A 16,410-nucleotide genomic window follows, 5' to 3' on the forward strand; every position below is an offset into this window, starting at 1 on the left:
AATCAGGAGCACAGTAATGTAAATCACTTACGAATCAACTAAGTAGGAAGTACGCGATGTCAAAGCGAAAAGGCTGCAAGGAAAATGTGAAGAAACCCAAAAATAAATGGTCACTGGAAGGGCACATTTAGCAAACAGAAAAGTAAAAACTACTTTCAGTGAAATTAAAATGTGGAACGTCAACTTAAAGAGTACAATGAGAATTCTAGTGTTAAGTACATAGGAGAGAGCGGATAGCTGGAAACAGTAGATTGAAGGATCCTAGGAGGGAGGACATATACAATTACGTGACTGAAGAAGAACTAGCAGTTGAAATGAAATATATATATGGTATCCAGTATTAGAGTCATAGAGTAAACGAAGTTTGGAAAACTTGGACTAAGTGAGGCAGGAGTGGAAGATAACATTCCTATGGAAGTTTTGAAATCGTTGGAGGAAATGGCAAACTGGTGACTATTCAGATTAACGTGTAGAACTTACGAGGCGGGAGACATATCATCAGACTTTCGGTAAAATGTCATTCACATTATCCTGAAGACAGCAAGGGAAAATAAGTGTGAAAACTATCGCACAACAGAATTTTGGATCATATAACGATCAGTTTGGTTTTCGGGAAGGTAAGGACACGAGGGAGGCAGTTTTGACGTCACCATTGTTAATGGAAACAAGACAGAAGAAAAATCGAGATATGTTCGTAGGATTTGTGAATTCGATAAAGAGTTCAGCAATGTAAAAAAAAAAAAGGAAAGAGCCTTAGTAGAAGAAAGATAATATATATCACACTAATACACTAATAAATGTTCCGATTTTCATGTGATATTTCTCATATTTAATTCGTTTTGTATTGTCTTTTTATAGCCTGTTAATCCACGTAAAGGATTAGGTATGTAGATTTGCATCGAATCAGTTAAATCCAAGCAACGAGTATCTGTCGGTAACTTCCTTTTTAATTCTTATCACAATTGTAGCTTGCCGTCATGGTGTACTTTGTTAAGTGTAGAGGGTTCTTGTCGGAGTTGATTGGAAAAGGGTGAGGCAAGCACTCTTCACAATAAAGAGAATGAGCCAGGGACGCCGATTTGGCAGCTCCAAGGTTATGAGTTTATGACAGGGCGCCACCACCAGCTCGCCAGCCAGCCAGCCAACCCTCCAAGGCACAGAGAATGGAAGGGAGAATTGTTTTTTGCTCCTTAGCTTACAATTTGCTTCAGAGCTTACGTAACAGAAAACATACTTTTACATTTCATTTTACTGCCTCCACCATGTTAGAGAAGGGCTCCGTTCTTTTTCTCCACATTGGGAAGACAGTATCAGCACATTGGAATTTAAAAAAAAAATGCTGTCACAGGACACAAAAATACCACCAACCAACCACTTTTAAAATATTTTCCGTAGCGTGGGAATACTGTAGGTTCAGACAGAGCAATGCATATTGGTGAAGATGTGTTGACGTCAGAGGGGTGGATGTCAGTTTCCCACCTATACTAGAAGGCTGAAACGAAACATTCGATTGGGTATATTCTTTGGTAGTAAGGAGTCCCTCGTGGTGCTTAGGCCTATGATTGGAAAAGATTAGTGGAAAAGACAGAAACATACTTGTGGTACGAGTTTTCGTAATTTCCACTGGGATACATACGGGGCTCACTTCTTCTCCCTACACTGGGCACTATAGATTCCCTGATACGAGACGGACCGGTCCAAGCTGTTTTCGGAATCAACAGATCAAACAGTAGTCTAATTGATCGTGTGTAATTGCAGGGAAATTTCTGCCTCGGCATGCTGTCATGGACAGCTTCTACGCGGTACTATGCAATTGCAGAACGACCTTCGGCCTTTGCATTCAGCCAAGTACACAGATTTATGTTTAACTTCTTCCTTTTTAAGTATGAAATTTGTCATCAGATATGAAATTTGGTGGACGTCTGGTTCCTACTTGTCAAAGTGCAGAGTACTTAGTATGTTCATACCAATAGAATATTCGTTAACTTTGTGATTTGATTGTATGAAAGTTTAATGATACGTTTTGCGTTGAAATGGAGATGTACCGTCGTCTTCATGAACGAAAATATGAACAGGGATTTTTCAATACCTATTACAGCGTAGGGTAGGATTAGTAGCTTTTACACCAGACGTGTCTGTACAAACAGACCCTTCGTGCACCACATGAGCCGTGGCATCTCTCCAGCAGTCGCACTTATGAGAATGAAGCACGTATCCTTCATACGGTAAAATACAGATCAGCTCCGGCAGTTTAGGGAACTCGATGTCGACTCCTTGTTCAGCTCAGGTCATGGTTCATTTCATCCTTAGACTTGCATGCCAATTTTAGTTTTATAATGCACATTCATTGTTGATTACGAACGGCACATGCCTTCACGAATGAGCGAGAGGAAAACTGTTATGTCACTCTGTTCCTTATCCCTAGCGTTAAAACAGTTTGCCAACAATTAATTAAGTTCTTTTTTAATTACTCTTGGTTATACGCGACTGCAGGCTTTCTCGGCGCATGCCAATGATGAATTCTTCTCGGGTTATCAGGCGAGACGTCGCGTCGTCTTGTCGCAACGTTTCGATGAGTTTCGTGCCCATCATCTTCTGGCGATGTCGTCACAAGATCATGGATACGAAACTCATCAAACCTTGCGACAAGACGATGCCACCACTCGGCTGATAAACCGAGAAGAATTCATCACTCTTGCTTATATTTACTACTCAATCAAAAGTATCGCTGTAACATGTTTAATGTGCTTTTTTAGTCGGTTCAAGAAGTAAATGAAACCATTAAACATACTACCTGTCTTTCAAGAATCATTTGTATCCGTATACGATTCCTTGGTCTGAGAGAGCCACTGATCAAATTTCACACAAGTATTTTGCTCAGATGCGTGTTTTTTCATTAAGTTTGTAGAAAGAGAATATTCATACGTCAAGATTCGCAACATTGGGTTGAATGTCACAGGGATAGTTTATTTCTCGCGTTATCCAATATCCGTTACATAATTTTGTTACTCATTTAACTTAAGGGTAGTATTCTGGTGTTTTACATACACGAACACAACTTGAAGAAACATGAATAAACAAGAATTAGGGAACAATAAGAATTGAAGAACAAAGTGCTCGCATTAAAAAGGGTGTAAGACTGGGGCACAACCTTTGTCCCTGCTGTTCAGTTTATACATCGAAGAAACAACGATCTAAGATGTAAGAGTGGGACTGAAATTCATGTTGGAAATATATCAGTGATAAGATACGCTGCTGACATTGCTATCGTCAGTGAAAGTGAAGAAGAATTACAGGATCTGTTGAATGAAATTAACAGTCTAAAGAGTACAGAACATGTATTCAGAATGAACTGCAGAAAGTAGGAAGTAATGAGGAATAGCAGAAATGAGAATAGCGGTAAAATTGACCTGAAAAGTAGACAAAGGTATGGAATTCTGCTACCGTAAAAGCAAAATAACAGAAGACGGATGGAGCAAGTATAACTTAAAAGGCAGACTAACACATGCAAAAAAGACGCTCTTAGAAAACAGAAATCTACTACTATCAAACACGGATCTTAATTTGAAGATTAATTTGAAGAAGACATTTCTGACAATACAAAATTGGAGCACATCGCTGTATTGTACTGTATCATCGACAATGAGAAAACCGTAAAAGAAGAGAATCGAAACATTTGAGATGTGGTGCTACAGAAGACTGCTAGAAATGGAGTGGAGTGATAGCGAAGGAGGAGGTTGTTCGCAAAATCGGGAAATAAAGAACGTACGGAGAACACTGACAAGAATGAGGTACAGGACGAGAGGACATTCCTTGAGACTTTAAGGACAGGTTAAAAAGAGTAGGGGAAGACAAATATTCGAAAACATCCAACAAATAATTAAGGACGGAGGATGCAAGTGCTGCTCGAGATAAGGAGGCCGGTGGATAAGGGAAGAATTCGTGGCGATACACATCAAAATGACGCGTTATGGCTTTAAAAAAAATTAAAAAAAATAAAGAGTTTGCTATTTATCTTGTGAGATATTATAAGCGGAAGTAAATTTCTCCCTACTACACGATGTTTATTTATCACTGGGCTCATGTATCTATGTCTATAGTGTCATTGTAGTTACTTTACTTTAAGTAACTTGCCTATGTAAGTACAAATATGAATATCACTTCCCAGAAGAATATAATACCCATATCTTTGATAACTGCAAAATGACCGAAACAGAGTACCATCACGTGTAGGAGTGTGTATAGCAGAGGTATGGACGTTTGCATAACCCATAGAGAGAAGTCAAGTCGAGGGAGTAAACCGTTCAGTTAACAAAAACAAACTTTACTTCTATATTACTACTGCTGGATGTGGCACAATATGATCATATATCTCATAAAAATCAGAAACTAAAAATTGATAAATTGCTCGATTATCCTTCTGCTGAAAGGAAAGAGTCCTGGCTCGAGTTCCCGTCCATCACACACTTCTAATCTGCGAAGATGATGTTAAGATCTGGTTTCACCATAATGACTTCGACAGCCATGAAGCTACACTGTTTGCTCTAAGGCATTCTAATTCTATAATTTGATAACCGAAGGCTAGAAGTGCAAAGGAAGACTGCACGTTTGGTTGGTGATGGAACCTTAAAGCGGCAATAATATACGCAGTGTTTATTTATGGCAAATTCATTCTCAGGCCTTCCGTTAATTTTATTCTGCAAAATTTGTATGACTCTTCAGGATGCAGACTGGTCCTGACATCGTTACTGCCATTCCATTGCGCTGAGTTTGAAAACCAGTACCTGAAAAATCAAGAAACGAAAGAAAGCACATCTCATCTACATTGGCAGACATTTTTAGCCTTCGTTTTTATGTTAGAGGTAACTGGATCTCGAAAGCCAACACGGATGGACCAGCAAGTCGAGATAGATTTTGCAACATGAAACAAATATAGGCACAAGTCACATTACCCGTGCCGCTTGCATAGTGCGCTTGCAAAGTGAACAGAAGTGCACCCATATCTTCCATTACTGTTGTCAACGTCAATCAAGCGACTCTAAGCACTGAAAACAGCTCTCATGATATCCAGTGAAAGGTATTTGCGTCTGGCATAGAAAATAAAGATACGGCTTTCTTTGTTATTAAGCCCTTTTTGTTACAAGTAGTTAATTCGAACCGTTGCCTGCTAATCCGGAAATACTCACTTTGAACACTAATATTAAATTGCAGTTCGAGAGCAGAGGCGTAACATAGGCAGTCTTTTGTTTCTGTCGTGGTTCATTGGCGCTTTTGCAGCAGCAAATACACTCCTGGAAATGGAAAAAAGAACACATTGACACCGGTGTGTCAGACGCACCATACTTGCTCCGGACACTGCGAGAGGGCTGTACAAGCAATGATCACACGCACGGCACAGCGGACACACCAGGAACCGCGGTGTTGGCCGTCGAATGGCGCTAGCTGCGCAGCATTTGTGCACCGCCGCCGTCAGTGTCAGCCAGTTTGCCGTGGCATACGGAGCTCCATCGCAGTCTTTAACACTGGTAGCATGCCGCGACAGCGTGGACGTGAACCGTATGTGCAGTTGACGGACTTTGAGCGAGGGCGTATAGTGGGCATGCGGGAGGCCGGGTGGACGTACCGCCGAATTGCTCAACACGTTGGGCGTGAGGTCTCCACAGTACATCGATGTTGTCGCCAGTGGTCGGCGGAAGGTGCACGTGCCCGTCGACCTGGGACCGGACCGCAGCGACGCACGGATGCACGCCAAGACCGTAGGATCCTACGCAGTGCCGTAGGGGACCGCACCGCCACTTCCCAGCAAATTAGGGACACTGTTGCTCCTGGGGTATCGGCGAGGACCATTCGCAACCGTCTCCATGAAGCTGGGCTACGGTCCCGCACACCGTTAGGCCGTCTTCCGCTCACGCCCCAACATCGTGCAGCCCGCCTCCAGTGGTGTCGCGACAGGCGTGAATGGAGGGACGAATGGAGACGTGTCGTCTTCAGCGATGAGAGTCGCTTCTGCCTTGGTGCCAATGATGGTCGTATGCGTGTTTGGCGCCGTGCAGGTGAGCGCCACAATCAGGACTGCATACGACCGAGGCACACAGGGCCAATACCCGGCATCATGGTGTGGGGAGCGATCTCCTACACTGGCCGTACACCACTGGTGATCGTCGAGGGGACACTGAATAGTGCACGGTACATCCAAACCGTCATCGAACCCATCGTTCTACCATTCCTAGACCAGCAAGGGAACGTGCTGTTCCAACAGGACAATGCACGTCCGCATGTATCCCGTGCCACCCAACGTGCTCTAGAAGGTGTAAGTCAACTACCCTGGCCAGCAAGATCTCCGGATCTGTCCCCCATTGAGCATGTTTGGGACTGGATGAAGCGTCGTCTCACGCGGTCTGCACGTCCAGCACGAACGCTGGTCCAACTGAGGCGCCAGGTGGAAATGGCATGGCAAGCCGTTCCACAGGACTACATCCGGCATCTCTACGATCGTCTCCATGGGAGAATAGCAGCCTGCATTGCTGCGAAAGGTGGATATACACTGTACTAGTGCCGACATTGTGCATGCTCTGTTGCCTGTGATTATGTGCCTGTGGTTCTGTCAGTGTGATCATATGATGTATCTGACCCCAGGAATGTGTCAATAAAGTTTCCCCTTCCTGGGACAATGAATTCACGGTGTTCTTATTTCAATTTCCAGGAGTGTGTCTGTTCATCCGAAACGTTTTGCCTGAAACGTACCTTCCACGTAACGAGAAGACTCTCTGAACTTTTCGTCCTAACTTTCACATCCCTTGGTGGAGATTCAGGGGGCTCTTCCTCTGTGGTTACTGAGAGCACGCTGGTCGCGTTGGACGTTCCAATGGAGTTGCTAGCGAGAGCTCTGAAGTGGTACGCGTGGGCGGGCAGAAGACCCGCCACGGTGACGTTTTGCTGGTCTCCTTGCACCAGCACCTGGGCAACATTCCAATGCCATGTAACTGCCAACAGACACACAAACTGGAAGAAATTACACAACAGTATCAGTCACGGTCAGATTCCACAAAATCTTCAGGCTACAAACCACGGTAACACTCCAGAGACTACGTACCGGAAGTATTTTTGTATTGCACGACGTAGTGCGTGATTCGACTGTTTCCGTCGTACGGTGGTTCCCAGGCCAAGCTAACACTGCGGCTGCTGTAGTTTGAAACATGGAAGTTCACTGGAGTTTCTGGTGGCTCTTGAACCACCAGAAGGATTTCTGATCTGTCTGAACCATATTTGTTAGCAGCAATGCAAACAAAACGTGCTGTATCTGTTCTCTGTAACCGTTCGAATTCCAGTTTTGCTGCCACTCCATTCGTGAAGAGTAGCATCAAAACGGTGGCCATTTTGAAACCAGTTTATGCTGACAGGTTTGTCCCCATCTGCTGTGCAGTCGAGAGTGGCTGAACTTCCCTGTATCGCTGTTATATTTTGAAAGGGTCTGTGGAATCTTGCTGGCACTGAAAATGAAGTGAAACATATCGTTACCGCATAAATTCAAAACACTTATGAAATGAATACTAATGCCACATAATCTAACTATTGCAGAAATTGGATATTAAAACACGGGGGCCACTACGAAAGATTTAAAAAATTCTGTGTTAACATTTTTCAAGTGGTCGCCCCTGTAGATCGTGCACACATACGTGCAATTGAATAAACAGTTCCACTAATTTTGATGAGAGCTCAAATTTTTTGTTAAATAAGTTTAAGAAAAGCAGCTAAAAGTTTTAGGTCCATTGCCAAACATAATTAAAATTTTCCTTCAAGTATGCAATTTGGGGAGAAAAATTAAATTGTACACAAGTACACTATATTGAAATGAATGTAATTTAATATAGAACATTAAGTTAAATTTATAACACCTACACCTTCAAGTTCATTAAGCACGACACATTATCACGACGTACAAATTTACCGTGATTAGATTATTTTAAATTTTTGTTCAGAAATAAAAATGACTATTATTAAAACGAAAAACTAGTTTCTCTTTTCAGTAACTACAATCTGTATATTATTTTATTATCACTGTACTAAAATAATGAGGTATCTCGAACAGAAGGACATCTTCCATACCAAGTGGAATGGATTCCGAAAACACTGCAAACCTAAGTCGCACTTTTCTCACATGACACACTGATAGCCTTGTGTCAAGACAAGCAGGCGTATGCAGTACTTCATTATTTCCAAAAGGTATTTGATTCAGTACCGCACCTACACTTTTTGTGCAAAATACGATCACGTGGGGTATCAAGTGAAATTTTTGTCTGGACTGTGGATATCTTGGCGGGGAGGACGCAACATGTTATCTTGGAAGGAGATTCACCATTAGATGTAGAAGTAACTTAGTGTGTGACCCAGAGAGGTGTGATGGGATTGTTGTTGTTCATGTTCTATATTAATGACCCTGTAGACAATATTAACAGTAACCTCAGAGTATTCGCAGCTGATGGAGTTATCTATAATGAAGTACTGTCTAAACGAAGCTGCATAAATATTCAGTCAGATCTTGGTAAGATTTCAAAGTGGTGCAAAGATTGGCAACTTGCTTTAAATGTTAAAAAACGTAAAACAGTGCACTTCACAAAACGAAAAACCACTGTATCCTATGACTGAAATATTAGTGAATCACTGTTGAAATCGACCACCTCACACAAACACCTGGGAGTAACATTTTGTTTAGGCTCAGTCAAGAGTAAAGTAGACTTGGGTTTATTGGTAGAATACTGGGGAAGTGCAGTCTACTAAGGAGACTGCTTATAAATCACTAATGCATCAGTTTCTGAATATTGGTCAAGTGTGTGGGACCCATACGAAATAGGAATAACAGGGGATACTGAACGTATACAGAGAAGGGCAGCACGAATGGTCAAAGGTTTGCCTGATCCGTGTGAAAGTGTCACAGAAATCTACTGTTTCAAGAACAGATTTTAAATGATGACTCTTGGAATATACTACAACCGGCTATGCAACGCTCACATAAGAATCCTGAGGATAAGATTAGAGTAATTATAGTACGCGCAGAAGCATTCAAATAATCATTCTTCCCGCATTCCAAACGTGATTACAGCGGGAAGAAATCCTAATAGCTGGTACGATTGGGCATACCATCTGCCGTGCACTTCACCGTGGTTTGCAGAATGTAAATGTAGGTGTAGATATAGATTATTGCTTCTTGAAATAGTGTAGTATGACGAGCAAATGCTTGCTAATGTCAAAATTTTATGTAAATTTGAAATTCCATGTACAGTTTGTATTCTCAATGTAAGAAACGAATCTTTTGTGCAAGGGCAGACAGCTCCCAGCTAAACAATCTTCAGCATTCTTTTGGGCTATTTAGAGCTGACTGTCGACTATGACATATTGCATTAATAGTAAAGCTGTTACGTTTTTGAGAAACGATACAGAAGCTATATGGTTTTATCAGACAACATATGCATGGTAGGAAAAAAACAATGTGAAAAGCTTGTAAGGGTGTTGCAGGGGTAGTTGTGCTGAGAAAAACTGTTAAGAAAAATAAAATCGATCAGTTGCGCCATTACCAATGAATTAGCTAATGAGGTTGTCGCACGCAAATTCAAGCACACTGCCAGAGATAGTGTGGCAAAATATGTTGTTCATTTGGTTTCTTCAAACCGAACATACGCAATTTTTGCTCACCTACCCTAAATTTATCGCTTCCGAACAAGGCACATTTTAACTGGTAATCAGCGTTTAAATGAGTTGTAACTCACTGACCCCCAGATGTATGTGCATTACCGTATTTTAGAATGTGCGAGTACTTGAATTTGCATGTGCAACGACCAGATTGGCTAATTTCAATAACTCGGATGTGCAACGTAACGAATTTTTTCTTAACACCTATTTCTCGGCACAACCTTCTGTGGAGGTTACAGTCTTTCCAGTTTCTGACCATCCTGTATGTTTAATATAAATTCAGTAATATATTTTAGAACAAAAATGGTAGATCATTCATTGATTAATTTATTCCGAAAGTAATATCACTAGTAACTGCTATTAAAGCTAAGAAAATGTATCAGTATTTGTAGATTATGGAATGATTGAGAGTAAAAATTATCTTGTAGTTAACTTTTCCTCTTTATATGGTTCTAGAAGGCATCATCGAGTTTCCACCATATTTACATATCGATACATAATGAACATATATATCTGAGTGGATGAAATCTGGTTTTCCTCTCTCCCAGACAGATTCTGTGGAGTCAGAAAATTGCTACTCCAGATGGGGGCTTTGTTCTTTAGCGCCCGCGCTCGCAAACACACACACACACACACAACAGCAAGGAGCTGTAGTTTCTGTGGTCTTGAGTCCTAAGAATGGTTTTGATGCAGCTCTGCAGCCTACTCTCTCCTTTGCAAACCTCTTCATCTGCAACCCGCATCCTTTCGAACCTGCTTACTGTATGCATCTCTTAGTCTCCCTATACAATTATTACCCCCTAAACTTCTCTCAGTACTAATTTGGTGCTCCAATGACATCTCAGAACGTGTCCTATCAACCGTCCTTTTAGTGAAGTTGTGCCACAAATTTCTTTCCTCCCCAATTCTATTCAGTACTTTCTCATTAGTTACATGATCTACCAATCAAATTTTTGGCATTCTCCTGCACCACCAAATTTCAAAAGCTTGTATGCTCTTCTTGTCTGATCTGTTTATGATCCGTCTTTCGCTTCTATGCAATGCTACCCACCAGACAAATACCCGCAGGAAAGATTTCCTAACATTTAAATGCATATCTGACGTTAATGTTGTCATAGTCAGTCTACATTCTACATTATCTCTAATTCGCAGATCATCACTTCTTTTACTGCCCAAATACCAAAACTCTGTTGTGTACTACTTCATACACAATGGTAAGGGAAGGTGAGCTACAGATCGTTGCAGCAGCTGTCTTCGTAGGAAAGCTGGACAGAAGCAGAAATGATTAGCTAACAAGATAACACAGTAAACACAACTTTTATTTAACTTGCAGCTTCCTCACAGCATTGCGAAGAAACCTTACAAAAGAACAAACAGCAGTAAAGTCCAGCCTTTACAAGAAGCAACTTGCCTCTCTTCTTGCAACGGTGTACCGTAGGTCTCTAGAAGAGCGTAGCGTTCCAAAACATTGGAAAATGGCACAGGTCATCACCGTTTTCAAGAAGGGACGTCGAACAGATGTGCAGAACTATAGACCTATATCTCTAACGTCGATCAGTTGTAGAATTTTGGAACACGTATTATGTTCGAGTATAATGACTTCTGGAGACTAGAAATCTACTCTGTAGTAATCAGCACGGGTTCCGAAAAAGACGATCGTGTGAAACCCAGCTAGGGCTATACGTCCACGAGACTCAGAGGGCCATACACAGGGGTTCCCAGGTAGATGCCGTGTTTCTTGACTTCCGCAAGGCGTTTGATACAGTTCCCCACAGGCGTTAACTGAACAAAGTAAGAGCATATGGACTATCAGACCAGCTGCGTGATTGGATTGAAGAGTTCCTAGATAACAGAACGCAGCATGTCATTCTCAATGGAGAGAAGTCTTCCGAAGTAAGAGTGATTTCAGGTGTGGCACAGCGGAGTGTCGTAGGACCATTGCTATTCACAATATATATAAATGACCTTGTGGATAACATCGGAAGTTCACTGAGGCTTTTTGCGGATGATTCTGTAGTATATCGAGAGGTTGTAACAATGGAAAATTGTACTGAAATGCAGGAGGATCCGCAACGAATTGACACAGGGTGCAGGGAGTGGTAACTGAATCTCAATGTAGACAAGTGTAATGTGCTGCGAATACATAGAAAGAAATATCCTTTATCATTTAGCTACAATATAGCAGGTCAGAAACTGGAAGCAGTCAATTTCATAAATTATCTAGGAGTAGGCATTAGGAGTGATTTAAAATTGAATGACCATATAAAATTAAACGTCGGTAAAGCAGATGCCAGACAGAGATTCATTGGAAGAATCCTAAGGAAGTGCAGGCCGAAAACAAAGGAAGTAGGTTACAGTACACTTGTTCGCCCACTGCTTGAATACTGCTCACCGGTGTGGGATCCGAACCAGATAGGGTTGATAGAAGAGATAGAGAAGATCCAACGGAGAGTAGCGCGCTTCGTTACAGGATTATTTAGTAATCGGGAAAGCGTTACGGAGATGATAGATAAACTCCAGTGGAAGACTCTACAAGACAGACGCTCAGTAGCTCGGTACGGGCTTTTGTTGAAGTTTGGAGAACATACCTTCTGTGGTGTCACCGCCAGACACCACACTTGCTAGGTGGTAGCCTTTAAATCGGCCGCAGTCCGTTAGTATACGTCGGACCCGCGTGTCGCCACTACCAGTGATTGGAGACCGAGCGCCCCCACACGGCAGGTCTAGAGAGACGTCCTAGCACTCGCCCCAGTTGTACAGCCGACTTTGCTAGCGATGGTTCACTGACAAATTACGCTCTCATTTGCCGAGACGATAGTTAGCATAGCCTTCAGCTACGTCATTTCCTACGACCTAGCAAGGCGCCATTATCAATTGCTATTTATTTTGTGATGCATGTACCGTCAGACCGCTGTTCACCAATTATGGATTAAAGTTAAGTATTCCAACAGCTACGTACTTTATTTGCTAGACTCAAATCCTTTAACTGTTCCAGACCTCACGCCAGCCTGCGTGAGCTTAAACACGTGCCTTTCGGCTTCACCTCGTAGTGGCTTGGCTGTCTTGCCAAGTCACAACACCTTCACCGAGGAGTCAAGCAGTATACTGCTCCCTCCTACGTATATCTCGCAAAAAGACCATTAGGATAAAATCAGAGATTAGAGCCCACACAGACGCATACCGACAATCTTTCTTTCCACGAACAATACGAGACTGGAATAGAAGGGAGAACCGATAGAGGTACTCAAGGTACCCTCCGCCACACACCGTCAGGTGGCTTGCGGAGTATGGATGTAGATGTAGAAGAGCATCGCGTAATCTGAGGCTCCCGCTACTAAATCACGAACAAAATGTCTGAAGCTGAGTAAGACTGAAGACTGTCAAGACTGCTACAGACTGCTCGTGTAGCTGCCGGCTGCCATCCTACATCGCGGCGTCAGAGGGCGCTCGTAGTCGGAGCCTCTGAAGGCGTGGCTCAGTGGATCCGCTGGGTCCCCACAAGACCGTTTGGGCGTCTGTTGAAAACGTGCGTTTCCGCTGCCAAATGTGAGGCGCCGATGGGCGTGGTCTCGATCTGTGATACCACAAACATCTACATATGAGTCTACATACATACTCCGCAAGCCACCGTACGGTGCCTGACGGAGGGCACCTTGTACCACAACTGGTCGTTTCCTTTCCTGTTGCACTCGCAGACAGAGCGACGGAAAAACGACAGGCTATAAGCCCCCACATGAGCCCTAATTACTCGTATTTTATCTTCGTGGTCCCTACGCGAAATGTATGTTGGCGGTAGTAGGATATTTCTGCAGTCAGCTTCAAATGCCGGTTCTCTAAATATTCTCAGTAGCATTCTTCGAAATGAATGTCTTCTTCCCTCCAGGGATTCCCATTTGCGCTCCCGAAGCACATCCTTAACACTTGCATACTGATAAAACGTACTGGTCACAAATATAGCAGCCCGCCTCTGAACTGCTTTGATGTCCTTCAATCCGACCTGGCGCGCATCCCAAATACTCGAGTGGTACTCAAGAACAGGTCGCACTAGCGTTCTGTATGCTGTCTCCTTTATAGGCGAGCCACAACTTCCTCAAATTCTCTCAATGAACTGCAATCCATCGCCCGCCTTCCCTGCCACAGGCCTGACGTGCTCGTTCCACTTCATATCACTTTGCAACGTTACGCCCAGATATTTCAACGACGTGACTGTGTGAAGCAGTACACTACTAACGATGTATCCAACATTACGGGTATCAATGATCGAATGATAAAAGCCAGAGTACGAGTGAAAGGAAAAAGCATTGAAATCATCCAAGCATATGCCCCACAGGTGGGGTGTACAAAAAAGGAGAAGGAGGAATTTGAAGATGACATGCAAAAGCAGCTAAATGGAGGTAATCAGATTATAATAGGGGACCTCAATGCACATGTTGGCACAGACAGGAAAGGATTCGAGGAGATAATGGGACCAGAGGGCTGGGGGAACCGAAATAGAGAAGAAAAATTGTTGCTGGAATTCTGCAAGAGGAATGGGCTGGCGATCGCAAATTCCTGGTACAAGAAGAGAAGTAGCCACAAAATAACTTGGTACAGTGGAGACTGGTCCCAAACTTCAGTAGTAGACTATGTACTAGTGGATAGGCAGATGATGAGCAGCCTCACAAATGTTAAGGTCATTCCATCTGAGGCCTTAGACAGTGACCATCGGCTGTTGGTAGCCACCCTGAGAGAGAAAAAAGATAGGAGGGCAACAGATATACAGGAGAAAAGGTTGAAGACACGGATGCTGAAAGAGGATGAACGGAGGACCCAGTAGCAGACACTGATCAGGAAGAAGCTGCCAAAGGAAGATCAGAGAACAGTGGAAGAAGAATGGGGAGATTTTAAGAGGGCTCTAGTTGAGGCAGCTGAGACTGTGTGCGGAAGAACTAGCACAAAGAGGAGAAGTAAGGAAACCCCATGGTGGAACAACATATGTAAAGAGGCAGTACTTCGAAAGAACAAAGCCTTCAGAGAATGGTTCCAGACCCAAACAGAGGAAGCTAGGGTAAAATATAAGGAAAGCAAGAAAGCGGCACAGACCATAGTAAGGACGGAGAAGAAGAAGTGGATGGAAAAATGGACAAGAATGTTAGAAGAGGACAGTGAAGGGAACAAAAAAGTACTTTACACCATGGTAAGAAATAAGAGGAACGACAGAAGCGAGTGCCTGAGGATCATGGATAATAATGGAAGAGTTGTGGAGGAAATGCATGAGCTCAAAAAGATTTGGAAGGAGTACTTTGAAGATCTGTTGAATGCCGCCAAGCGGGTAACTAACAGCGATGGAGAGCCTAAGGCAGCAGACGATTATAATAGTGGGGAAATTGATGATCTAACTTGGAATGAAGTGGAAGAAGCCATAAAGAGGATGAAAGGGGGCAAGGCACCAGGTTGGGACGAAGTAACAGTGGATATGATACGAGCAGCAGGAGAAGTAGGAACCCAGTGGCTATACAGAGTGCTGAGGGTGGTGTGGAAGGAGAACAGAATTCCTGAGGATTGGAAGAAAGGAATTATAGTCCCGATCTTCAAGAAAGGGGATAAAAGGAGATGTGAGAACTACAGAGGAATCACCCTGCTATGCCACTGTGGAAAAATCTATGAAAAGATCCTGGAGAAGAGAATAAGTAGACTGCAAGAGGAGCAGTACGGTTTCAGACCGGGAAGATCAACAACGGACCTCATATTTGCGGTAAGGCAACTGCAGGAAAGGCACTATGAGTACGGGAAGGACTTAATCATGGCCTTTTTAGATATTGAGAAGGCGTATGACAGTATCTGTAGGGACAAGATCTGGGATGTGCTGAACGCAAAAGGGATAGATGAAGAGATAACACGAAAAGTGAGAAAAATGTATGAGGGAAGTGAGAGTTGTGTGAAAGTGGGGAGGGAACGTACTGCATGGTTCAAGCTGGAAAATGGGCTGCGACAGAGAAGTGCACTTTCGCCTTTATTATTGTTATGGATGAAATCCTACAGCAAGTATCAGAAGCAATTGGAGATCATAAAATGAAAGCAGTGCTTTTTGCCGATGACCTGATGTTATGGGGAAATTGCGAGAAGGAGGTGCAAGAGCAGTTAGATGCATGGGAGGCAACGGCAGCACAATATGGAATGCATTTCTCTGCAAAGAAAAGTGAAATAATTGTCACAACAAGGAAGAAGAATAGGCCAAATGTGGATATAACTTGTGGAGGGGAAAAACTACAGGTGGTAGAGAACTTCAAGTACCTGGGAAGCATGATTGAAAGTAAGGGGGGAAACGCAATGGAAATAAATGAAAGGTGCAGAAAAGCAGGGCAGTTCTACAAATGCATTAGGGGGCTTATTTGGAGCAAGGAGGTGCCACAGAAATCCAAGGGAATTATATACCGAACCTACTTTGTCCCCATATTGGCATACGGAAGTGAGACATGGGTAATGCACAAAAGCGACAAAAGTAGAATACAGGCTAGTGAAATGAAGTTCCAGAGGAGCAGGTTGAGTGTAACAAGACGAGACAGATTGCGAAATGCGTAAGTGGGGGAAAGACTAAAGGAGGAACCAGTACAGGACAGGATAGAAAAATCAAGACTGCAGTGGTATGGACACATGAAGAGAATGGATGAGGGAAGAATTCCAAAGAGGATGGTTGATCTGCAACTGGAGGGGAAGAGGCCCAGAGGAAGACCAGGAGATGGA

At 43.0% G+C, this 16,410-nt stretch overlaps 1 protein-coding gene across 1 annotated transcript in view; it reads right to left on the reverse strand.

Annotated features, from left to right (window-relative positions):
- LOC126235629 (Down syndrome cell adhesion molecule-like protein Dscam2) overlaps positions 1 to 16,410 on the reverse strand; it is a 197,811-nt gene that overhangs the window by 77,925 nt on the left and 103,476 nt on the right. Inside the window, exons 10-11 of the mRNA XM_049944340.1 lie at positions 7,094 to 7,182; positions 6,745 to 6,957 (exon numbers count right to left, since the gene is read on the reverse strand). Of these exons, the coding sequence (XP_049800297.1) occupies positions 6,745 to 6,957; positions 7,094 to 7,182 (302 nt within the window). The remainder of the gene's footprint in view (positions 1 to 6,744; positions 6,958 to 7,093; positions 7,183 to 16,410) is intronic.

This window comes from Schistocerca nitens, chromosome 2 (assembly GCF_023898315.1).
Source record: "Schistocerca nitens isolate TAMUIC-IGC-003100 chromosome 2, iqSchNite1.1, whole genome shotgun sequence".
Taxonomy (NCBI): domain Eukaryota; kingdom Metazoa; phylum Arthropoda; class Insecta; order Orthoptera; family Acrididae; genus Schistocerca; species Schistocerca nitens.